We start from the raw sequence: 22,707 nt of genomic DNA, 5'->3' as shown, positions 1-22,707 counted from the left end.
TGTTGTGAGAAAAAATGCCCCTTGGGCGACTTTTGTAAATGACAGTGTAATACTTGAGTGACCAAAGTGATATATTTGAAACTTGAGTGACCAAAATGTCGAATGAGTCATAATTAAGTAATCATTTGTAGAATTCTCCCTGTTTAAAATGTGAACACCAGAGTTTTGTGTTCCCACGAGCATTGGTCATTGTTTAAGATCTGAGAGTTACATCCTAGCGATGTGGCTCTCTTTATTATATCGAATACAAAAATTAAATTCTCATGCGATAGAAATCAAAAATAAGTCTTCAAAACTTATCTTCGATCGAAAAATTAATGTTCTCTCCTCCTCCCTTCATTCTTCTACTGTTTCTGACTTTGCTCAATTTCATTTTGAACAGCTTGCAATAATTGTCGGGCCTATAGTGAACTGTGGATCATTTCCCCAGGTACCGGCTTCCTATATTGCCTAACCCTCCACTTGGGTCTACTATTTCTTCTTCTTCTTCTTCTTCTTCTTCTTCGTCTTTCCTTCAATCTTTCTCCTTCTTCATTCTGCATGCCTCATCTTCTTCATTTGTTTTTTCATACATATGAGGCTTATATACCTCATGATCTATAGATCTGAGGCTTAAACCTCTATCTGCAAATCTGCAATTTAAACTTCACCGGATCTTTTTGCTGCACGGATCGATTATCGCCTCTAACTCCCGGCCGTCGGAATTCTCCGGTACCGACCGAAACCAACCGTTTATCTCGGTAAACCGAAGTTTCGGATACCGGAAAGCTCGGTCCGGCTACGGTAAGAGATTTAGGCAAGCCGAGAAGTTTCGGTTGAGGCAAAAACACTCGGTTTCCGAGCCGAAACCAGCCAGCCCTTTTCAATATAGTTGGGATATCAGAAAGTTCAAAGCTAGCGATGGATCCTCGTCTATATGAGGCAGTAACATCCGGTGACGTTGATGTCTTGAAGATAACTATCAGAGATGATGATCTTCTCAATCAGAGAACACCTAAATACAACAACATTCTTCACCTTGCTGCAATGCCCTGCTGAATTCAAACACATAAACGTCTTCACGGAAGTACCACTAGATGATCAATCTCCGCTGTTTTGGGCTGCCAACAAGTATGGCGACACCCCTCTGCACGTTGCTGCAAGAGTGGTTGCAATGAGGTAATAACATTCCTCATTGAACACTCGAAGAAAACACTACAGGGTGAAGCAGCTGAAGTGGAAAGTGGACCAGCTGATGCTGAAGCTTATAAAGAGCTGCTTCGTGTTACTAATTTGCGGAAGGATACAGCATCTCATGTAGCTGTCCGATTTGGTCACAGTGAAGTGGTGAATTTGTTAATGGCGGCTGGTCCCGAAATGTGCTGTTTTACTAACAGAGTGAAGTCTCATATGTATCATCTGAACGATCCCCAAATGGTTTTCCACTAGTGTGAAGTGTCACTTTCTAGAAAGAAGAGTGACATGCATAAAACCAAAGCAAATGTCCCGAAGGTTACTATCCCAGATTTTTGAAGATATCACCGTCTGTTGGAGTGTTGGGGTCTAAAGCCGTCAATCACGTTGGTGTCTGTCTCCCACATTTGTTGTCTTTTTTCTTTTGGACGTGTCCCACTTGTTGTCTGCCTCCCACTTTTGTTGTAGTGCTATTTCTAATGACCACTCAGTGACGCTTACAACTCCATTACTTTCGCTGAAGGAGCCAGGAAACTGCTTTGCACATGGCCAAACCGAGAGGCCTAATATATATAACAAGACATATAGTCCTTGACAGTAACAATACCATCCGAAATTATTTCAATTCAGCCTCCTCACTCATCCTCCTGCAATCAAACAACATGGATATGAGCAAACCTCAATTTGAAGCCTCTTCCTCTTCCTCTTCTTCCCCCCATTTGTTCACACATGATGTCTTTGTGAGTTTTAGAGGTGCTGATACGCGCAACAATTTCACAGGCCATTTGTACAGCAATTTGGTTAACAAGGGAATTAACACTTTCCTAGATGATGAAGGGCTTCTGAAAGGAGAAGATATATCACAAGAGCTTCTCAAAGTAATTGAAGGATCAAGGATTTCCATTGTTGTATTCTCTACGAACTATACATCTTCAAAGTGGTGCTTGAATGAACTTGTCAAGATCTTTCAATGTAAAGAATCCAAGCAACAAATCGTTTACCCAATTTTCTACAAGGTAGATCCATCGATGATACGGTACCAGAAGGGCCAGGTTGGTGAGGCAATTGCTCACCTTAGCAAATACAAGGATAACTTAGAGAAGGTGGCGAATTGGAAGGCAGCTCTTAGAAAAGCAGCAACTTTGCTTGGATGGCACATCTCGGATGGAGTGTACGTATGTTCACTCTCAAGCATCTCAACTTTATAATGCAGATTTTAACATTCTACCGTTAACACATAGTTAACTTAGTTAACAGATTACGTAATGTTTAATCTTACTCATGCATCAATAGTTTCACTTTACATAATGTTTAATCTTACCCATGCATCAATAGTTTAACTAACTAATGGACTATTCTAATCTTGAATATGATTTAGTCCGTCATTGATCCGTCCCCTAAAAAACTAGACATGTAAGAAAGTTTAAACTAAATGTTTCATATGCTTTTACATTTGCAGGCATGAAGCGAATATCATTGATGAAATTGTTAAAGAGATATCAACCAAAATAATGAAATGCAACCCTTTACATGTGGCAACATATCCTGTTGGAATAAAATCTCGTGTAGAAGACATACTTAAGCTCTTAAATGTTGGGGAATACGATCCTAATATGATAGGGATATGGGGAATTGGTGGAATAGGAAAAACAACACTTGCAAAAGCTGTTTACAATTCAATTAGCCATAAGTTTGAACATAACTGTTTCCTGGCAAATGTTGGACAAGAATCATTTTCATATGGAGGTCTTGTCAAGCTACAAAACAATTTTCTTTCTAAGATTATAGAGAGGAATCCACCTAATGTAACCAATGTTGATGAAGGAATCACTGTGCTCAAGCAAAAACTAAGCCAGAAAAGGGTTCTGTTAGTTCTTGATGATGTGGACGACTTGGATCAATTAAGAAAACTTGCTGGAGGGTGTGATTGGTTTGGTCCAAGAAGTAGAATTATCATAACAACAAGAAATACGAAGTGCCTAAGTGCTCATCAAGTCAATTCAATATATGTGGTGAAGGAATTAAATGATCAAGAAGCTTTAGAGCTCTTCAATTTCAATGCCTTCAAAAGAAATATATGTTCGGATGACTTCTTTGAACTTGCAATTGAGGTAATACATTATGCTAAAGGGATTCCGTTAGTTTTGGAAGTTTTGGGGTCAGATCTATGTAGTAAAAATGATAAGGATGAGTGGAAAGCTGCAGTAGAGTATTACAACAGATACCCTAACCAAGATATTCAACAAGTTCTCAAAAGAAGTTACAAGGCATTGCCTGATCTGATGAAAGAAGTTTTTCTTCAGATTGCATGTTTCTTTAAAGGTGATGAAAATGTGATGGATGTACTACAAAGCTATGATGAGCAATTGCGGACAGAAGAATCAAAGACTAAAAGTGTGTGCCAGTGCCAGACCTCTTATGCTACTTCAGCTCAGGTTAGTGATGTTTAGTTGCTTGCTGGGCAAGTATGATGCATTTACAATATATAATGTCTGAGTTGTTCTCTGGTATGAATACTCATTTCCATATATTACAATATTAGTTGCATTTTGTAGGGTGTCTTATGTAATGTTAGTAAATGCTAGTTTCTGTAATTGATCTGATCAAGATTGTGTCAATATATTTTTACTGTAAGCAGAACGGTCCAGGATATTGTTCCGATGAGTCGAGATGTATACAGTGCACCAAGTGTAGAAATTCTCATATATGGGTGTGCACCAATAGAAGTAAGACCAAGGCTCGATGGTGTCAGGTCAGACATTGTATTGTTATTTTTATTTTTTCAAACTTTAACTTATCAACTTTTCAGTTTGTAGTCAAGAGATATAATTGTTTGGATCTGTTGTGGGATTAGGATTGCCGCCAATATCATCAAGCAAAGGATGGAGATGGATGGGTCGAGTACAAAAGATCCTTAGTCTTTGATAGGCCTCAGAAGGTAGTTTTCTTGCAATAAGTGCTTTTCTTTTATGTTTCTGTATCTACTTCTTAGACCTCATGAGTTCTTAACCTTTCTCAAATTTCAAGCAATTTTATTTTTCCTTTGTTTAGTAACTTGGGAAAGAATGATAATTTGGGAAAGAATGATAATTTGGAAGGATGTAAGTTCAAGTAAACTCTCACATGCGTAGAGATGAGAGCCAGCTATCAATGATTCTTTTGAATGATTTTCACATGATTTCCCTGTTTCAATGTCTATAATGCATGTTCTAAGGAATTATTTTCAACTTCAATATAAATAGATGCTTTATTGAATTGAATCTTGAAGAATTTCCTTCTTGCCAACAATGTACCTATAAGCAATCCCTCTTATCTAAGTTGAATCTTTGGTTTCTTGTCATTTAGGCGGAAATACCACGAGCTTTTGTTTGTGCTGATAGCAAAATCTTTGATGTGTCGGAATGGGCAGTTTGTCAGGTTAGTGTTCACACGTGTGGCCTTGTTCTACATTATTCTGTGCAGTTTGAACAAAATAGTTTCCAGGGTGGATTGGCCAATTATTTATTGTAAAAAGTGATCCTGAAGTCAGATTTTTGTAAATGGACGCTTAACTTGCCATTTAGAACATGCTGAATCTTCTGTAAGAAAGCACCTCGTATGAGGAAGATCATGGTTTGACATCTAACAGCTGCAACTTCTTCCGTACAGGGAATGGCGTGTAGGCCCAACACCCATCGGCCTAGTTTCCATGTAAACATGGTTGGTTTGGAGAAAACTCAAAGATCCCACTCAAGTAGATTCCCATGGGATTTGGATGCTGAAATGATGGATGAAGATGAAGAAGAATTTGAGGTGTGGCTTCAGCAAGCTCTGGCCTCAGGTATCTTTTGTGAGTCCTCAAAACTTTGTGCTAATTAACTCTCCAAGGTTGTGCCAGAAAAACATCTGCACATCCCATAGAGAAAAGGATTGGACTATTCTGGAAGCAAATAGTGAGGATTGTCAAGATAAAGATTGGCAGCCTTGCTTACTTTGAGAGAGGTGGATAGGTATCAAATTAAGAGAGGCAAATGGCTTGGTATCTTATGATAAAAAATGGATAGACCCTTTGTATCACTACCCCAGGATTTAGGACATTACAGGCATAAGAGCTCAGGTTTTGGTTGCTCTTCTTAAGCTTGTGTTCAATCAATTTTGGCATATAATGCTTCCTACCCGAATGATGCAGCAGAGTCCACCATCGACTGAGCCTCTTTGTACGTATTCTTTTCTTAATAAAATTTCGTTCCAAGGTAGAAACCAGAAAAAAAGGTGTAGTTTGCTTGTATAAGAGGGGGATTTCAATTTTTATGATTCCATTCTAAATATTGTTCTTTCAATCCAATACAAACAATTGTTTATAAACACATTACTCCATTAGCTATTGGCTATTTTCAAGAAAAACACAACATTTTCCAATTGTTCACATTGTGCAAGCTTCTTTCAAATTGCATTCTATTTTAACTGGTGCAGACAGCAGACTTGATGTTGCCTGTGCTAGACATCACAAGAAAACACTTTTGAATACCTCTTGTTTATACTCTGGAAGGCCAATACAGGAAGCTGGAGTTATTTATGGAGTCCGGTAAGAAATCTATGAATACCAGCAAAATCAGGAATTATACTCAAATTACAAAAGCTGCCTCTAGCCTCATTTTCCATGTACTCCACAAGATACTTGCACTGCTTCTCACCATTTGTCTGCAACAAAAAGCAAGGGAATAGAGGTTAGAAAATGAATCAAATTACCAATTACAAACTAGTGGAAACAACAATAAATTTAACCAGATCTTGCACTAAAAACACCTTATAGTCACCCAGTTGGAGCAGTAGGTGTCTCAGCTTCACTAGGAAGTAAGAACCCGTATTTATCTCTAAAGTTCTATCACACCATCTCATATACAGAATACTTGGTCATTAACCAATTATATCGCTGTGCAACTTCAGCTGATTTCCATTCAAGTACTGTTATTAACTAATCATACTTCGCTAATTTAAACTTTAGAGAACAAAGAATAGAAACCTCTAAAGCCAAAAATCCACCAGGTTTCAACATGGAAGCAGCCCCTTTGCAAAGATGTAAAAGATCATCCATGCCATCAACACCGCCATCCAGTGCAACTCTGGGTTCATGTCTTCCAACTTCAGCTTGTAGCCCCAAGATATTGTCACTTGGTATGTATGGTGGATTACTTACAAACCCCGCAAGTTTACCTTCCACATCCTTTAATGGGTCAAACCAAGATCCTTGCCTTAGCTCCACTACATCCTGATTAGCACATTAAGAAGGAGCTTGAGGACAGAACAACATAGAAAACTTTGAAAGTAGTAAAATGATTATGAAAGTTCAAATATTTGTAAACTACATCTCCAAGTCACCTGGCAATCAATATATTTGTATCATTCTTCATGAAAAAAATCAGAAGCATACATTACCAAACATCTATAGCCAAATAAAGTGTCAAATTGCACTATCTTCTTAAAAAGCCCACATGTGCCAGTTCATAACATCCCAAAGATCCAGATAAAGAAATTTATCGTCTTTTTTTAAGTGTGTATTCGAGCCTAGAGCTGAACCTAATAGCGAATACCAAGGTGATAAAGCTCGACTCTTTTTCTTGCATTTTCATTCAACAACTCATATCAGCAAACATTCTCATTCCCCAAAACTAATCCAATGCATTACAAAGCTATAACTCTAGCATTCTCTATCTACCTCAACATAACTTCAAAACACAACATATCATGTCAACTCAACTACAACCATGTCATTTTGCAATCCAAATTTCCCAACTCTTCTAACCCATAAGCACAATGCCAAACACTAACCTGTAAACCATACCTCTCCACATTAAACCCCGCAACCGAAATCGCAGTGGGACTCAAATCAGTTGCAATGACTCTGCCACCACCAGTCCCCAAAACCCTCGCAATCCCAATAGCAATAGCCCCACTCCCAGTCCCCAAATCTGCCCACAAACCCTCTCTTAAACCCTCCTCACCCTTCACCACATCACCCACCAAATCCACAATGAGCTCAGTCTCCGGCCTCGGAATCAAAACCCCTTCTTGAACACACAGCACCAACTCCCTCCAATGCTCACACCCAACAATGTACTGAAAGGGTCTCCTCTCTTCAATCCTCTGCTTCCACAACAAGTACAATTCGTCCAGACTCACTCTCAATCTAATTTTTCTTCGACCATTTTCGATTCCTTGTTGAACTGCGTCGTCTACGAGCCAGTTGAGCTCTCTGAGCAAAAGGGTCGAGTCCGGGCCGTTGTCTGAGTCGGCGAAGGTGGACCCAACTGAGGAAGCGAGGGTTTTGGCCCAGTCCTGCCATTGCTGGAGGTCTGAGGAGGTGGCTGAGTGAATGGGTGGCCTCAGAAAGAGAGGGGTTTGGGGTTTTATAGAAATGGGTGGTGGTGGTGGTGGTGATGGTGAAGAAGAGCAAATAGAGCGACGGAGAGGAGTAGAAGCAAGGGAGGGTTTAAGGAAGGTTGAGAGTTTTGGAGTGAGGCTTAGCTTCATCTTTCATACTGGTGAACAAAACTTGAAGGATGGGCTTCCTATATATTATACCCACCTCCATTTTATTTTAGGGAAAAACTCACAAACAGTACCTGAACTTCAAGCCACTAATAACTTTCGTACCTCAAATTCAAAAAATATCAGATTGGTACCTGAACTTCTGACCCCGACCCAATATCAGTATCTGAGAACAGTAAAATCGTTAACGGAGTTAATTTTTGAAGAGTAAATTTGTCATTTCACTGTTCATCATCTCCAAAACTCTCCCCTCTCTCTCTGCAAACCCAGATTTTTCATTATCTTCTTCATACCTCACACACACAAACCCAAATCGACCAAAGGAGAGGTGAGAGGTGAGAGGAGTTGGTGGTGGATGGGACGCTGGCTATTGAAGAAGTGAAAGGTTGGTTGATAGTGGTGATGAGGTATGAAGAAGAAGAAGAAGAAATCTGGTATTGTAGAGAGATGGGAGAGTTTTGGAGATGATGAACAGTGAAATGACAGATTTACCCTTCAAAAATTAACCCCGTTAACGATTTTACTGTTCCCAGGTACTGATATTGGGTCGGGGTCAGAAGTTCAGGTACCAATATGATATTTTTTGAACTTGAGGTACGAAAGTTATTAGTGACCGATAGGTCAGGTACTGTTTGTGAGATTTTCCCTTTATTTTATTTATTTTGCTATAATCCTATATATTTCAAAATAATTATAGCATCTCCCTTTCAAAACACCACACTACCCCAACAACATGGAACCCCGTCAAGGTAGGAGGCTCGCTCTCACACTTTTATATTATTAGATGAAGTCATGAAGAAGAATATATTAGAAGGACGTAAGACATAAACCCCATGAGTTAGAAATGACATATTTATTTTTATTAATGCAAACTATGAGGTAAGAAAATCCTTCCTCTCTACCCAAAAATGAACTCAATGATCAAATGAACCACCTTGTTACACTCACACAATCGATAGAGAATTTCAAAAACAATCAACTCCATCAGTAGCATAATAGTCCTCGTCTTTATTTACTAGAGACACAACTTCTCCACAATCAGACTCAATGATCAGAGGGAAGAAAGAAAAATCTAGAGCAAATTCCAGACATGTATTAATAGCAAAGAGCTCAGTTTCCAAGATGGAGATATGACATTCCTATTGCTTAGCAACCGCTCTCGTTACGAGTCCCTCGTGATTGCAAACACCACCACCGACTCCCTGCTTGGTTTTACCATTTATCGTAGCTCCATCCACATTAAGTTTGTAATAATCCACTAGTGGAGGCTGTCAAATTCCTTGCGGACTTCTATTTGTGGCAGAGGATATGTGATGGTCATCGTGAAACCTACTAATTCTCAAAATCTCTATCCGACTCTAGTCACAAACAAAAAATCCCTAATAAACCACATGATCGAGGCTCTGTAATAATAGTTCAGAAGAGATTTTAATCGGTTTAATCCATATAATCGAAACAATATAACAATAGAATCATCAATAAAAAAATTTCTTGAATATCAACTAACAAAGAAGAGAAAAGAATTGAAGAAGTTGGAATTGAATTCTCTTTCATTTATAAGTTTTTGCGTTTTAACAGCGAGTAAAATGAGAGTAGCTTAAACTGTAGAAGCATGGTTATAGAAGAACAATACAAGCGTCACACTACACCTTGAATAGTGAGAATTCGTCCCTTTTATTTTATTTTATTTATTTATTTATTTTAATGAGAGGCTTTTAACAACAAATGAGTAATCAACAAACATGCATCTCTTTTATTTTATTTTTTCAAAGAGAAATTTTAAACCAATGAATAATTTATTGGAAAATGTGCATTATTTTTATATTGTTGGTGACTTTTACAAACAAGACATTCATGATTCATTGCCAGGAGTTTATTTTATTTTATTTCGTGCCGAATTATACAACGCAATGACGCATGATATGCTTTCACTTCTAGCCATTGCTTCTCTATCAATCTCTTCCATCTTCTCTTCCTCTCGTTAACAGGTTTTTTTTTCTATTAATTTGTTTCCTTGGTGTTTTATTGCTCAATTTATCAACTTGATTGGAGGCCAAAGCGATCTGTTACTTTATTATTTGCTCACAATAGTGTTTGGCAACAGAAATAACAGTGAGAGGTTTGGACTTCTTTTGGTGATGCAAACACAAGCACAAACACAAGCAGTCGATAAATTGGTTGCCGCTCAAATATATGCTAAGAACAAAAAAATCCACACCAACAGTCGACTACTTGCTTTGGCCACTTTCAAGATGTTAATTTCTGCTATGTTATTAACAAAAAACTCGCAAAAGTTTCTACCATATCCTAAATGCTTCATGTAAACAAGCAAAAAACGAAAACATTAAACCAAGACAGATTTCATAAACCACCTCATAACTCATAAGCAGTATATATATGTACGATTACCAGCCTATCTCTAACCCCAATTCATGGTGACAACAGAAACCATAAGGTCTTGGTCAACATATAGCAAATCCTAGCTGATTGAAGAGCTTTGTCTGCACACCAGTACATAACCGATAACTGTGCAAGAACCATGAAAATTTGCCTAATTGGGAACCCAAGAATTGAAAGAAAGATATTCTGCAGCTCAGAAACTTTAAATTGCATCCACTCTATGAAAACAGTGAGGGGGAACCATGCCATAGATTTAACAACAATTAACATCATGCGAACCCATGAAGTTGAAAATACAATATCGTCTAGTATGTTTATATTTTGCATGTTAATGAGTAATAACAAGTATTTTTATTACATACATTTGAGGCAAGGGTGAGGTGAGAAGGTAGTACTGGGGCAAAAATTGTCAATTCAAGGGTACATATGTTCTTAATCTTCTGGACATTGCAAGATTAAGATTTGAGGGATCTTGACTATAAAATTCTTCTAATGGTAAGTAGCAGATTAGATATACCTCTTGATGGCAAGAAACATATATATACAACTGGAAAGACAAGGTCAACCAATCAAGCCCTCAAGCCCTGTTTGCTGAGGAGCAATTGGACTTAGATGTTGAATCTTGTCCCATCCATTTCCCTTCCCTGACTGCATCTCCTGATCCTTGGTCACCCCAACAACTGAACTCAAATCAATTTCATCTGTGTCAAAAAACTTATCCCAGAAGACATCATTAATTCCCGGAAGGTTAGGCTCTCCATCTTGCGAGACATCTGCATCAGGATTGATCTCAGGAGAAAAGGCCTCAGTTTTTGTAGGCATTGCCTGATCCAAAACTGACACATCCATGTACTCTGTATTCACCATCTCAGAGGGCATAAAGTTTGCATTAGGGATCTCCACAGTGCTTGGTGGGGCAATACCATGCATTGCAGTTAGTTCAGGCAAAACTGTATCTTCTTGAAGATTGTAGATGTTCTCTTCTGAAATTTGAGTTGCTGTAACACAGTCAGTAGCCACAGAAGGGGAAGACTGGACCTGAGAAGTAGCTCTAGAATGACAAGTGACAGGAAATCCAGATTCCGCTGTCATATAAGTTGGTGAAACCTCTGAAAGGGTGACTCCCAAATTCCGGCTACAGTTCCTACTGTCTAATACATTGGAAGAAGGAACATTGTCAATCAGAAAAGCATCAGGATTGTTCATTGACGGTTCCCGCCTAGGAGATATATTCATCTTCATAATCTGCCGTAGCATTGCTTTTGCTGCTTCATTCATTGAAGGCTGGTATTTCACAATTTGTCCATCCAGAGTTTTACTGCTAAGCTTCCCCACCAAAATTTCGTCTTCTTGCCTTGGGAGTCTCCTTTTCTTGTTGCTTCCAGTGATGCGCCTGTTGCTCTCATTCTGATGCTGTACAAGCTGGGATAAAAATCCAGGACTATGCATAGCCTTTGCAAGAAATGACATCATTTGCTGCTGCCGCTGTTCCATTCCCTGCACACGTTGACCAACATTCTGTAATTGGTTATCTGTTGCTTGCTGCTCCTGCCTCAAACTAATAAGTTCCTGCATAAGAGTGTTCTTGTCCATTTTAAGCCTTTCAACCTCCTCCTCCAGTCCAAGTTTTCCCACCTCTACGCATGCAGCAACTTGGGAGCTCTTTACTTTAGGTGCTGGTACTGGTGCTGATTGTTGATGACTCTGTACATTAACTGGCTTTCGCCTATTGACAGTCTTCAAAAGATGTTTCTGACCTCTTAGAAACCCTTCATTTGCGAATTCCCATCGGTCTGGATGAACTTTTCTAAAACCCTGCAAAAATTAAAAGCAACACCATAAATTATTATACAAACAGCGATAATTAATTTTCATTGGGAGCACAGAACAAAGAAACAAATTTCTCATATCATGACTGTTTCGGGCAATAGACACTATTCTCATAGTAATAATTGTTGTATTCAACCTCCAACAGTCATAAGCTTTTGCCTTCTTCTTTACTCTTCTTATTCCTTTCTTTCCAGTAACCACAAATCAAAAGCCCCTTTTTTTAATAGTAATAAACAAGGATAGGCGACCGGGTAAATAAAACAGAGCATGCTCAATGACATTTGCCTCAAAAAGAAGATATTTCAGGCATCACGTTCTTTTAATAAAGAAAGACATCATATTCTCTAAATTACTTTTTATAGAGAGTATTTACCAGTCGCAAGATCACCAAATCATTTAGGATTGGAACAATAGTTTAGTAAATTTTATAATTAACAGTCACAAATTCCAGAGGAAGTAACATTAGAACAGCCCTAAGACATCATAGTCTCTTAATTACTTTTTATAGAGAGTATTTACCAGTCGCAAGATCACCAAATCATTTAGGATTGGAACAATAGTTTAGTAAATTTTATGATAACAGTCACAAATTCCAGAGGAAGTACCATTAAAACAGCCATTCACATAACAATAGAGAACAGAGCCATTGTTTCCGGCCACTAATAGTGCTATAATGTTCATCAAACCTAAAAATCCGAGCTAACAGCAGAAGAAAAAGCAATAACATGATCTCAAATAGACCTAAAGACAAAACAATTAATACCTAATGTCAGCTGCTAAATTTTAGTTTCCCTTTCAACCACATAAGCAAGTAGGAGATCATGACTGTACTGCATAAATACTTATGTATGTATATATAGAGGTTACTCCATTAAAAATTATCATTCCATGGATTTAATTTATGACTATGCTTATTCAAACACATCAATAATACAACTGCAAAAACAAAATGGCCTAGCTTCACCTCTTATATCGTTCTAAAATAAAAAAACCCAAGTATTGTCACACAATTTCTCTATCGTATATGAATTTCAAGGGATGGAAGGGTTAGTTTCGCAACCTTAATCTAGGATGTAAGAGAAGAGGAAAGGAACAAACCTCACATGTAAGATACCTGTTCATTGAAATATTACATGGCGCTAGTTTTTCTATTAACAATGCCCATAAGTAATTACCAAAACCGGAACACTACTTGATACCAGTCATCTGTAAGAGTTCAGACAACATGATTACCACATCTAGTGTTATGCCATATAACTAGTCCCATGCAGTATCAATCACCAACTACAACCAACTAGCTCCAGATGAAAAAACATCAAGCTACCAAAAGGTGAGAAGATGAGATTTTATTGCCAAAAAAAGAAAAGAAAAAAAAAGATGAGATTTTGAGGCTTAAGAAAAGGTGACATGCCAATCATTTCGAATTTCATTGGAATTCACTTCAAATTTTATTGGACATTATTATACCAAATCTGCAAATGTCAAAGCAATTTTTTTTAGTGAAAAAGAAAAAGATTCTATTTAATGGAGAAGCGTTTCATTTAGAATGAAAACAAGTGTGAAGAAATTGTAGAAGCATGAGCAATAGTGATCATCAGACTCGAATTTCAAATCTTTTCTGAAAGAACGCAATGAATGACCTTGAATCCAATTCTTTAACTCTATCAACTTTTCACAAAAACCTAATCGCATATTGATGCTGCATAACAAACCCCCAAATTGAATTTTCACCGCATAAAGCATCGATCTTTCATCCAAACACCAATCACAAATCCGCAAGATAACTAACAAAAAATTGAAATTAAAAATGGGAAAGAAGGAGGAAAGGGAAAACCCACATAAGTATTGAGCTGGCGGACGAAGCTGGAGAAGTTGTTGTGCTTGAAGTACTTGGGCAAAAGATCCCTGGCGAACTGGGCGTCGTTCCAAACGACGAAGCTGTTGTTGGCGTCGGTCCATGAGACCAAGTAGTCGGTGGAGGGGTCGTCGACCATGTCGTAGGTCTTGTTCAGAAACGGCGGGATGCTCGTCGCCGAGTTGATCATCGTCGCCGCGTCTTCCATGGTTGAATCGGAATTGGGGGGGTTTTAGAGAGAGAGAGAGAGAGAGTGTGGGGGGTTTGGAGTGAGGAGTGAAGACCTAGATTACAGGGTTGATGATGATGAGTCAATAGGGGGGAGTAAAAGAGCGATGGGTGGCAGGGTTGGAAATATTGACACACCCCTTGACGGCACACCTCCACACTTAAATACTTTTCGGCCTAACTAAATTGAATTGGATCAGTTTTTTTTGGGTAAGGTAAAAAGAAATCCAATTCTAGATGAACTTACCTTTTCTTTTTTTTTTCTTCATAGAAACGAGATGTTTTATTGATTCTTTTACTTTTATTACACAACAACTAATGTTGCGATGAGGTTAAATTCGAGGTGGGGTGAAATTTTGAAATGACGAATGATGATTTCTTTTACACGAGCCAATCAATCAAGAGGATCATCATTGACCTTTCAAATAACATCGATTTTTAGTTTTGATCTATATTGCCGCAGTCTGTTTTTTGAGATGAAGTTAGTACCAGAGTAATCAAACTACTAATTCTACTTATTGATACGCATAAATTAACAAGTAATCATTATGAGTTTAGGTTGGATTGAAAATATCGATGAAATAATGTATAATAAGTCTACGAACACTAAATGGACAGACACTTGCGATAAGAACAATTACCAATAACTGCAATGATGTTAGTTGTTGAAGACTTGCTTCTTATACAAATCACATAATTAGAGCACACTTAAGACCATCATCCGTTTCATTGTCATATCACATTTTGCCACAATTTCATTAGATCAGAATCTTGCTACGGAAAATTAGTTAGAGGCACGTAAACATTTTTAAGATGACCAGATAACGATCTTTCATTATATTCCCAAGAGCAATTAGTGTTGTAATATTTTTTTTTTTTTAATTTTTAATAAAAGTCCTTCTGTATAACAGTAACATTTTTCAATAATTCATAGACTGATAACTTTATCGTGTTTCACACGGGGAATCTCCAACACAAATCCCAGCAGCGTTGTGGAAGCTGCCAAAAACCCAACCCAATTGCGTCGCCCACACTCTGCCTCAAATGATATTATGCTCACCTTCACCACCACTGCAAATAAAATGCCCATATTTCATGATTTTACAAAAACCTTGCCTTATCGCCAGTGTAATTTGACAGGCACACAGCCAGCCACATACTCTTTCAAATTTCGTACCCCAAATTTGTTTTTGGCCTTTTAGCTTTTAGCTTCTTTCCACCTCCACTATATTATCCCCAACCTTCATCACCACAATCTCTCTTCCCACTTCACACACACTCTGTCTCTCCCAGCTCAACAATCCCCAAGTTTTGGAATTCCCACTACAGTTGAGAGGTAAAGTTGCCGTCTTTATCTCGAAAGTGTTAGAATTTGGGGTTCTGGGTTTTCATTTTTCTGTGTTTATCTGCTGGGAAACAGAGGTATTGTTGTTAGTTTGTTTAATTCCAGTTCTGGGTAGCTTGAATTTGATTGAAAGTTCATTACTTTACTTAGAAATTTACATTTTGTGTGGAGCTACAGGAGTATAGGGTGGTAGTGTAGGAAATACACATGGGCAGTTGTGTAGTGGAGTTTACATGCTCATATTAGTTGGAAGCATGCAGGGAACAATGGTTTCTTTGGCTTCCCTTGTTAGTTTGGGAAGTGTTGTTACGCTTGCGGGTTCATCCGAAAGGTCTGGCTCGCTTGTTAAGAAGGTTTCGTTGTCTAAGAGTAGTTTTAGGGGTAATAGGAGATGGCATTGTGTGAGATTGTCAGTTTGTAAATTTTCGGTCACAACAACTGATTTCGTTGCTGAGCATAGCAATGAGGTATCCCTTGATTCTAACTATAGAGGAAGTAGTAGTAATGATGCTTCTGTTGCCAATGCTGATTTTCTACTTAAGCCGTCCCCGAAGCCAGTATTGAAGCCCTCTGAGGGGTCCAATGCTGAACCGCCCCTTTTAAGCCTTAATGCTGCTGATTGGGACGCCTCAAAAACTAGTGGGGATTCGGATGTGGAAGAGGAAGATAAGAGTAATGTGATTGAGTCACTTGGAGAGGTTTTGGAGAAGGCTGAAAAGCTAGAAGCTCCAAAAGTGGGTGATTCGAGTACTAAGAAAGCCAGTAAGCCTGTAAATAGACCTGCACCATCTAATGCAACTACTACTTCAGGAAATGCTAGACCAGTAAACTCGACAGCTAGTACCAAGGCTAAAACTTTGAAGAGTGTGTGGCGTAAAGGAGACACAGTTGCAGCTGTGCAAAAGGTTGTAAAGGAATTACCTAAGGTTAATAATACAGTTCGGAGAGAAGAACCAAAAACAGGGGAAGGGGTGAAGGTAGAGTCGCCAACCCGTCCTCCTTTAAGACCTCATTCTCCACCTTTGAGACCCCAACCAACATTACAAGCAAAGCCTTCTACAGCTCCTCCACCCACGATAAAGAAACCTGTAGTTCTGAAGGATCTTGGGGCAGCTCCAAAGTCGGCAGTGATTGATGACACTGGTTCACCCCCAAAAACTAAAGAAAGGAAGCCAATTTTGATTGACAAATTTTCTACCAAGAAGCCAGGGGTCGATTCTGTGGTTTCTCAAGCAGTTTTAGCTCCTACAAAACCAGCCAAGGGCTCTCCGCCTGGCAGATTCAAAGATGGGTTCCGGAAGAAAAATGCTCAACCTGGAGGACTACGAAGGCGGAAGGCTAATGATGAGCTCACTGATGATGAGAGTTCGGAACTTAATGTCTCTAAAGCAGCAAGGAAAGGGAGGAAGTGGAGTAAAGCAAGCAGGAAGGCGGCAAGACTCCAGGCTGCCAAAGATGCAGCTCCTGTTAAAGTAGATATTCTAGAGGTTGATGACGATGGCATGTTAATAGATGAGTTGGCCTTCAATTTGGCTATTAATGAATCCGAAATTCTCGGATCTCTGTACTCCAGGGGAATTAAGCCTGATGGGGTTCAAACTCTGAGCAAAGATATGGTAAAGATGATTTGTAAAGAGTATGATGTGGAAGTCATAGATGTTGACCCAGTAAAGGTGGAAGAAGGGGCAAGAAAGAAAGAAATACTCGATGAAGATGACCTAGACAAACTAGAAGACAGGCCTCCTGTCCTCACTATAATGGGTCATGTGGATCATGGCAAGGTAAATGGCTTTCTATCGTTTTACTTGCTAGTCAATTCTTTTACATCCTTACTTACTTAAATTTCTCTTGATTATTGTAATTTATAATCTGTACTGCTAATAGGTTAATATTGCTAATTATTTTTTTTTGTGTTGATCACTTGGCAGACAACTCTATTGGATTACATCCGGAAGAGCAAGGTACATGGCAGCTCAACAGTCAATTTCTTCTTTCAGTTTATTTTGCATTGACCTTAGTGGTATATGGTTATATGGCTTTGGTGATATTGGTAATATCTAAACACTCTGGTGGTTTGAATATACACTATTTTGATTGTCATACAATACGGTATCAGTGTCCTAGAATTTGGAGCTTTGTGGGAATTGGTTCTAGCATGAAAATACTGATGATTGAACTGAGGCCTGACTGGTAGATATATACAGGTTGCTGCCTCCGAGGCTGGTGGAATTACACAAGGAATTGGGGCATATAAGGTGCTCGTGCCAATTGATGGCAAGTTGCAATCATGTGTTTTCCTTGATACTCCTGGACATGAGGTACACTCACTTTCTTGGCCCATATAGCACTTTGTTATTCCTTGATTTTCCTGGATCATATTCAGTGTTCTCTAATCCTTGACTCAGTCATGAACTGTAACTTGCTGTCACTCTTCTTTTCTTTTAGATAATATCTGTATCCACTTCTGTAGGCATTTGGAGCAATGAGAGCTCGTGGAGCAAGGGTGACAGACATAGCTATCATTGTTGTGGCTGCTGATGATGGAATCCGCCCTCAAACAAAAGAGGCCATCGCTCATGCTAAAGCTGCTGGTGTGCCGATAGTAATAGCTATAAATAAGGTATGGCAACTATAATGGCACTTTTTTCTTTTAACCTTTAATCACAATAAAAATAAGGAAGAAATAAATGCTTTGCTTGCATTGCATATGGCATCGGTTTTGTTAAGTCTCATCTTTTTTATTCTAATTGTACCAGATAGACAAGGATGGAGCTAATCCAGAACGAGTCATGCAAGAGCTTTCTTCTATTGGTCTAATGCCGGAGGATTGGGGTGGTGACGTCCCAATGGTCCAGGTTGTTATTTCTTGAATGGATGAATTGTACTTACATATTTTGTTTTATGCCTTATACTTTTCTTCTGAGCCCAATCTTGTGTCTTTAAACAGATTAGTGCTCTTAAAGGGAAGAATATAGATGACCTTTTGGAAACCGTAATGCTAGTTGCAGAGGTAAGTCAGATGTGTAATGATGTTGAAACATTAGCTTTGATATGCTTCTTGCAAAATCGATGTGTAATCCTACTGTCATCGTAATAGTTTGTCTTAATTTACCTTCCTGTAACCTCTCTAGGCTTGTACACTTATGATCAGTATTTAAAATTCACACCGCTTCCTTGTATTTTGGTTACCTCCTCCATTTATCTAACCTTTTGTATGGTTGTGTTAGTTGCAAGAGTTAAAGGCCAATCCTGATAGAAGTGCAAAAGGCACGGTTATTGAGGCCGGTCTTGATAAATCCAGAGGACCTTTAGTTACACTTATCGTGCAAAATGGAACCCTTAGAAAGGGGGACATAGTAATTTGTGGAGAAGCCTTTGGAAAGGTTGGTTGATGACTTTGGATTTTTGATATCACCGTATGTAATGTTGCTCAAGCGGTCAATATTGATAAACTGAGTAATGTATCTTTACTTTCGCATTTTGACTAAAATGAAGGACTTTTTTTATGCCTTGGTTAGGTACGGGCTTTATTTGATCATGGTGGAAATCGTGTCAATGAAGCCGGACCCTCTATACCAGTTCAGGTTAGTTGTTCATACTCTTATTTTATTTTATTTTATTTTTGTTATGTTATTTCTTTTTTAATTACCAGGTTGTCTTTGACTAGTTTGTAGCAGTGTCTTAATTCAGAATCATCGGTGGGATCTAAAGTAGGTCCAGATTTAAAATTGTTTGTTGTAATATATTAGCTAGAAATTGCTATAGGGGTTTATTTGGAGAAAAAGGACACATTTTCAAGATAGTTACCATATGTTACCTATATTATATGTTGAAATTTGGTTAGTTGTTTTGCATTTAAAGCATATAATAAGCCGGGGCATATTTGTAAGCAATATAGATATGCTGTGATAGAACTAAAATGTTAATATGGGTTTTCCAGATGCTGTGATGGCTGTAGAATCATAATCTCTTGTGTAAATTTATATGGCTCTGGAGATGCTACTGCTTGTATAAGAATATGTTCATTATAATCTACTTGCCATTTTGTTGGTATTTTGAAAGCTAGACACAACTACAGTTTGGAAGATGAATGTCAAAGATTTCTCTGATCAACAAAATATATGTAAAATAACTGAAAAACAATTCATGAATTAACACAGATTTTGTCTGGTTGTTAATAAGCTTATAAGCTTATAGGAGCAGCCATCTTATCTCATTCTAGAAGTTGCTTTGGTGCCTTAATTATTTCAAAATGTGTTTTGGCTGATGTTTTATTCTGCCATTGTTGTTGCATGATTCTTGTTTCAATACCCTGAATAACATTTTCAGTGTCTTTATTGCAGGTTATTGGATTAAATAATGTTCCTATTGCTGGTGATGAATTTGAGGTCGTGAGCTCCCTTGATATTGCACGTGAAAGGGCAGAGTCACGTGCAGACACATTGCGAAATGAACGCATATCAGCTAAGGCTGGCGATGGGAAGGTTACTCTTTCTTCTTTAGCTTCTGCAGTCTCGGCAGGAAAGCTGGCTGGACTTGACTTGCACCAGCTAAATATTATTCTGAAGGTTGATCTTCAGGTATGCACATCCTTCTCATAATTACTCGTTTTATTCTGTTGCACTTGGACTTAAATACTGATGAGCTGAAATTTGAGATTGTCTAATTGATGACACTATATATCAGAATAAAACACAGAGGGGAGTGATCATTAATATTGAAATATCAGATATTTTCTTAAATTGTACCCTAACAAGGTACAACCTATTTATTTAATATGCAGAGATATCTAGAAATGTAAATAAGGCGTAATCTGTAGAATTGGCCAAAAAAAAAGAACAATATGTAGGATTGATGAAAATAAATAGCTCTAGAACATTGCTAGAACAGATGTAAATAAGGCATAAAACAATCTGCAGAATATCAAAAGTGTTAGTACTCTTTCTTGCTTAGTAGTTTGGAATCTTAGGACTAGTTGGGTATAATTGGCATAATTGTTGAGCATATAAAGACAGCACGGAAATGAAGAATTGGCATAATTGTTGAGCATCTACTGGAATAGTAATTAGACATCATGAACCAAATGAGAAAAAACAGCAGAGGTTCAATTTATTTTAGATGTTCATTACCGGCTTTATTTTCATTGGGAAATGGGTACACATATAGTTTGGTGATGCAAATTTTATCATCTGTTCTACTTGCCATTAATAAATATTCAGTCTGGTAACTGGCCCTACCAATTCAAGTTTCACAGATAACTGGCCCTACCAATTCAAGTTTCACAGATAACTGTTTGGATGTTTTTTCTTTCTCTTTTCTCTGTTTGGATTCAATTCTACTGCAATTACATCATGATTTTTTTTTTTAATTTTTTAATTTTTTAATTTTGGGTCTTGTGTAGGGATCTATTGAGGCTGTCAGGCAAGCCCTGCAGGTCCTCCCTCAAGATAATGTCACCTTGAAGTTTCTCATGGAAACAACAGGTGATGTAAACACCAGCGATGTTGATCTTGCTGCGGCCAGCAAAGCCATAATTTTGGGATTCAATATCAAAGCTCCAGGTTCTGTTAAAAGCTATGCTGAAAACAAAGGTGTGGAGATTCGGCTATATAAAGTTATCTATGACCTTATTGATGATGTACGAAATGCAATGGAAGGACTCCTACAGCCTGTTGAGGTATCTATGAACTTAAACACCAGATCTCTTGACTTTGTTTAAGGCCTGGGCTCTTGGGGCATACACTGCTTATGCTGTAATATTGTTTGAAATGTCTAGATTGAAATTTTGGACTGACATTATGACTTGTGTGTATTGATAGGAACAAGTAACAATTGGTTCTGCAGAAGTCCGAGCCATATTCAGCAGTGGCAGTGGACGTGTTGCTGGTTGTATGGTAAATGAAGGAAAAGTTGTTAAAGGCTGCGGCATTCAGGTCATTCGAAGGGGAAAAGTAGTACATGATGGTGTTCTTGATTCTTTAAAACGGGTTAAGGAAGTCGTGAAAGAGGTATTATATCGTAGCCTGCATTTACTTATATGAGCCACTTTGTAGAATTTATGGTAAATTGCAAAAGTGGGAGCAACCTAGCACATTGGTAATATAAATTAGATATACACCCTTATATATTTGTATTTTTAGTGAATATAGAACACCCACATGATCTCAGGGCATTATTTCATTGTTTATGGCAGACTAAGAATTATTATTGAGCCTGTTGCCTTTCTTGCGTTTTCTGTACTTCTGAATCTGCAGCCAGTCTGGGTTTTAAATCCCTTTGCGGTGTGCAAATAGACGAATCATAGAAACTACGTCTTCAGTTGCCTTCATGCTTTATATAGCAATTGTCTTCTTAGTTACGTCAGATACTGCAAGATAAAGATATGATATAAGGTTTAGGTGTGTCTTCCTTGCCATTATGGGATAAATGGCTAAGTTATTATGTAGTTATAGTATGGAAGTTAATGAATGCATTTCCAGTTTTCCACTATGACTTATGAAAACTAGATATTAATTTTGATCAAAGTATTAGACTACTACATTCCATTAAATGTGATAAGATATAAAAGCTTTGTTGGTAGATCTAGGCTTCAATTTTGTTCCTGGCACAATGACTGGTTTCAGCCTCTTTCAAAGAGGATCAATTTTATTTTTGCATATCTTAAATTGACCTCATGCTTTTGTGGCGACTATCTAATCTCAGCTTTCTTTCAGTTTTGGCATGCTTTTATTTGTCTTCTGTTTCACAATAAGCTGCACTTTCTCCTCTTTACTAGGTAAATGCTGGACTAGAGTGTGGAATTGGGGTGGAAGACTACGACGATTTTGAGGAGGGAGACATTCTCGAGGCCTTCAACACAGTCCAAAAGAAGCGGACACTTGAAGAGGCGTCTGCTTCCATGGCAGCTGCAGTGGAAGGAACAGGAGTCGAATACTAGAGAGGTGTGTAGTTGCAAATGAAGCCCCTTACGTGCGTATTCTGGTGGAATGAAAATATGGTTTGATCTCAATCAGGCATGAGGAATAGGCACCATCTGCTCAGTGCTTTGACATAATGCTCAGCAGGTCTCAATTGGTTAGCTCCCACATGCTCCATTTATTTCGAGTGTGGGCTGCTAATGATGTCCTGTGCTCGCCATGAATGTACCAAAGTTGTATGCTATACACTGTATATAACAACTTTACACTATAGCTTTCAGCTTCTTTTGTAAAGAGAGGACATTCGTTCCAATTCCTTATAGTTCCAATGTGGAGAGATCACTTGTAACAGATACATTCAATTTGAAAAAAGTTACCAATTTTTTTGTGATGCTCTAACTTGGATGCATCAGGGTATACCTGTTTGCCCT

General features: G+C 38.2%; 4 protein-coding genes across 6 annotated transcripts; 2 read left to right on the top strand and 2 right to left on the bottom strand.

The window, feature by feature from the left end:
- The first annotated feature begins 200 nt into the window (after nt 1-200).
- Nucleotides 201-5,519, top strand: LOC133728537 (disease resistance protein RPV1-like). 2 transcript variants are annotated; one of them, XM_062155938.1, is made up of 6 exons: nt 201-2,344; nt 2,633-3,608; nt 3,812-3,925; nt 4,028-4,111; nt 4,519-4,590; nt 4,822-5,519. In XM_062155938.1, exons 1-6 carry the CDS (start codon nt 1,719-1,721, stop codon nt 5,029-5,031), a joined length of 2,082 nt encoding a protein of 693 aa, XP_062011922.1. In that variant the 5' UTR covers nt 201-1,718; the 3' UTR covers nt 5,032-5,519. The 2 variants fall into 2 exon arrangements, with proteins under 2 accessions (XP_062011922.1, XP_062011923.1); XM_062155939.1 differs by having other exon boundaries at nt 2,210-2,348.
- A 53-nt stretch (nt 5,520-5,572) lies between these two features.
- On the bottom strand, nt 5,573-7,694 carry LOC133728538 (uncharacterized). Its single transcript, XM_062155940.1, has 3 exons — nt 6,982-7,694; nt 6,176-6,421; nt 5,573-5,853 (listed from the first exon to the last, which is right to left on the bottom strand). Exons 1-3 carry the CDS (start codon nt 7,681-7,683, stop codon nt 5,722-5,724), a joined length of 1,080 nt encoding a protein of 359 aa, XP_062011924.1. The 5' UTR covers nt 7,684-7,694; the 3' UTR covers nt 5,573-5,721.
- Nucleotides 7,695-10,388: 2,694 nt separating this feature from the next.
- Nucleotides 10,389-14,105, bottom strand: LOC133728536 (heat stress transcription factor A-1-like). 2 transcript variants are annotated; one of them, XM_062155936.1, is made up of 2 exons: nt 13,770-14,105; nt 10,389-11,916 (listed from the first exon to the last, which is right to left on the bottom strand). In XM_062155936.1, the coding sequence occupies exons 1-2, from the start codon at nt 13,992-13,994 to the stop codon at nt 10,663-10,665; spliced, it is 1,479 nt and encodes a 492-aa protein (XP_062011920.1). In that variant the 5' UTR covers nt 13,995-14,105; the 3' UTR covers nt 10,389-10,662. The 2 variants fall into 2 exon arrangements, with proteins under 2 accessions (XP_062011920.1, XP_062011921.1); XM_062155937.1 differs by lacking the exon at nt 13,770-14,105 and adding an exon at nt 13,030-13,269.
- A 903-nt stretch (nt 14,106-15,008) lies between these two features.
- Nucleotides 15,009-22,675, top strand: LOC133728535 (translation initiation factor IF-2, chloroplastic). Its single transcript, XM_062155935.1, has 12 exons — nt 15,009-17,140; nt 17,288-17,320; nt 17,564-17,677; nt 17,830-17,979; nt 18,116-18,214; nt 18,307-18,369; nt 18,587-18,742; nt 18,878-18,943; nt 19,703-19,939; nt 20,761-21,036; nt 21,179-21,367; nt 22,135-22,675. The coding sequence occupies exons 1-12, from the start codon at nt 15,593-15,595 to the stop codon at nt 22,294-22,296; spliced, it is 3,093 nt and encodes a 1,030-aa protein (XP_062011919.1). The 5' UTR covers nt 15,009-15,592; the 3' UTR covers nt 22,297-22,675.
- Nucleotides 22,676-22,707: the final 32 nt, after the last annotated feature.

Source organism: Rosa rugosa, chromosome 2, assembly GCF_958449725.1.
Source record: "Rosa rugosa chromosome 2, drRosRugo1.1, whole genome shotgun sequence".
Taxonomy (NCBI): domain Eukaryota; kingdom Viridiplantae; phylum Streptophyta; class Magnoliopsida; order Rosales; family Rosaceae; genus Rosa; species Rosa rugosa.
This window is presented reverse-complemented; position numbering and strand designations above follow the sequence as displayed.

Excerpts from the sequence above, each read along its gene's own strand:
- LOC133728535 (XM_062155935.1), top strand. The coding sequence starts at position 15,593 with ATGCTCATATTAGTTGGAAGCATGCAGGGAACAATGGTTTCTTTGGCT. Across the intron at positions 18,215-18,306 it reads GTGACGTCCCAATGGTCCAG|ATTAGTGCTCTTAAAGGGAA; the intron begins GTTGTTATTTCT and ends GTCTTTAAACAG. Across the intron at positions 19,940-20,760 it reads TTCTGAAGGTTGATCTTCAG|GGATCTATTGAGGCTGTCAG; the intron begins GTATGCACATCC and ends GGTCTTGTGTAG.
- LOC133728537 (XM_062155938.1), top strand. The coding sequence starts at position 1,719 with ATGGCCAAACCGAGAGGCCTAATATATATAACAAGACATATAGTCCTT. Across the intron at positions 2,345-2,632 it reads TGGCACATCTCGGATGGAGT|GCATGAAGCGAATATCATTG; the intron begins GTACGTATGTTC and ends TTACATTTGCAG. Across the intron at positions 3,609-3,811 it reads CTTATGCTACTTCAGCTCAG|AACGGTCCAGGATATTGTTC; the intron begins GTTAGTGATGTT and ends TACTGTAAGCAG.
- LOC133728536 (XM_062155936.1), bottom strand. The coding sequence starts at position 13,994 with ATGGAAGACGCGGCGACGATGATCAACTCGGCGACGAGCATCCCGCCG. Across the intron at positions 11,917-13,769 it reads TCCGCCAGCTCAATACTTAT|GGTTTTAGAAAAGTTCATCC; the intron begins GTGGGTTTTCCC and ends TAATTTTTGCAG.
- LOC133728538 (XM_062155940.1), bottom strand. The coding sequence starts at position 7,683 with ATGAAGCTAAGCCTCACTCCAAAACTCTCAACCTTCCTTAAACCCTCC. Across the intron at positions 6,422-6,981 it reads TGGAGAGGTATGGTTTACAG|GATGTAGTGGAGCTAAGGCA; the intron begins GTTAGTGTTTGG and ends TGTGCTAATCAG. Across the intron at positions 5,854-6,175 it reads GTGGATTTTTGGCTTTAGAG|ACAAATGGTGAGAAGCAGTG; the intron begins GTTTCTATTCTT and ends TTTTTGTTGCAG.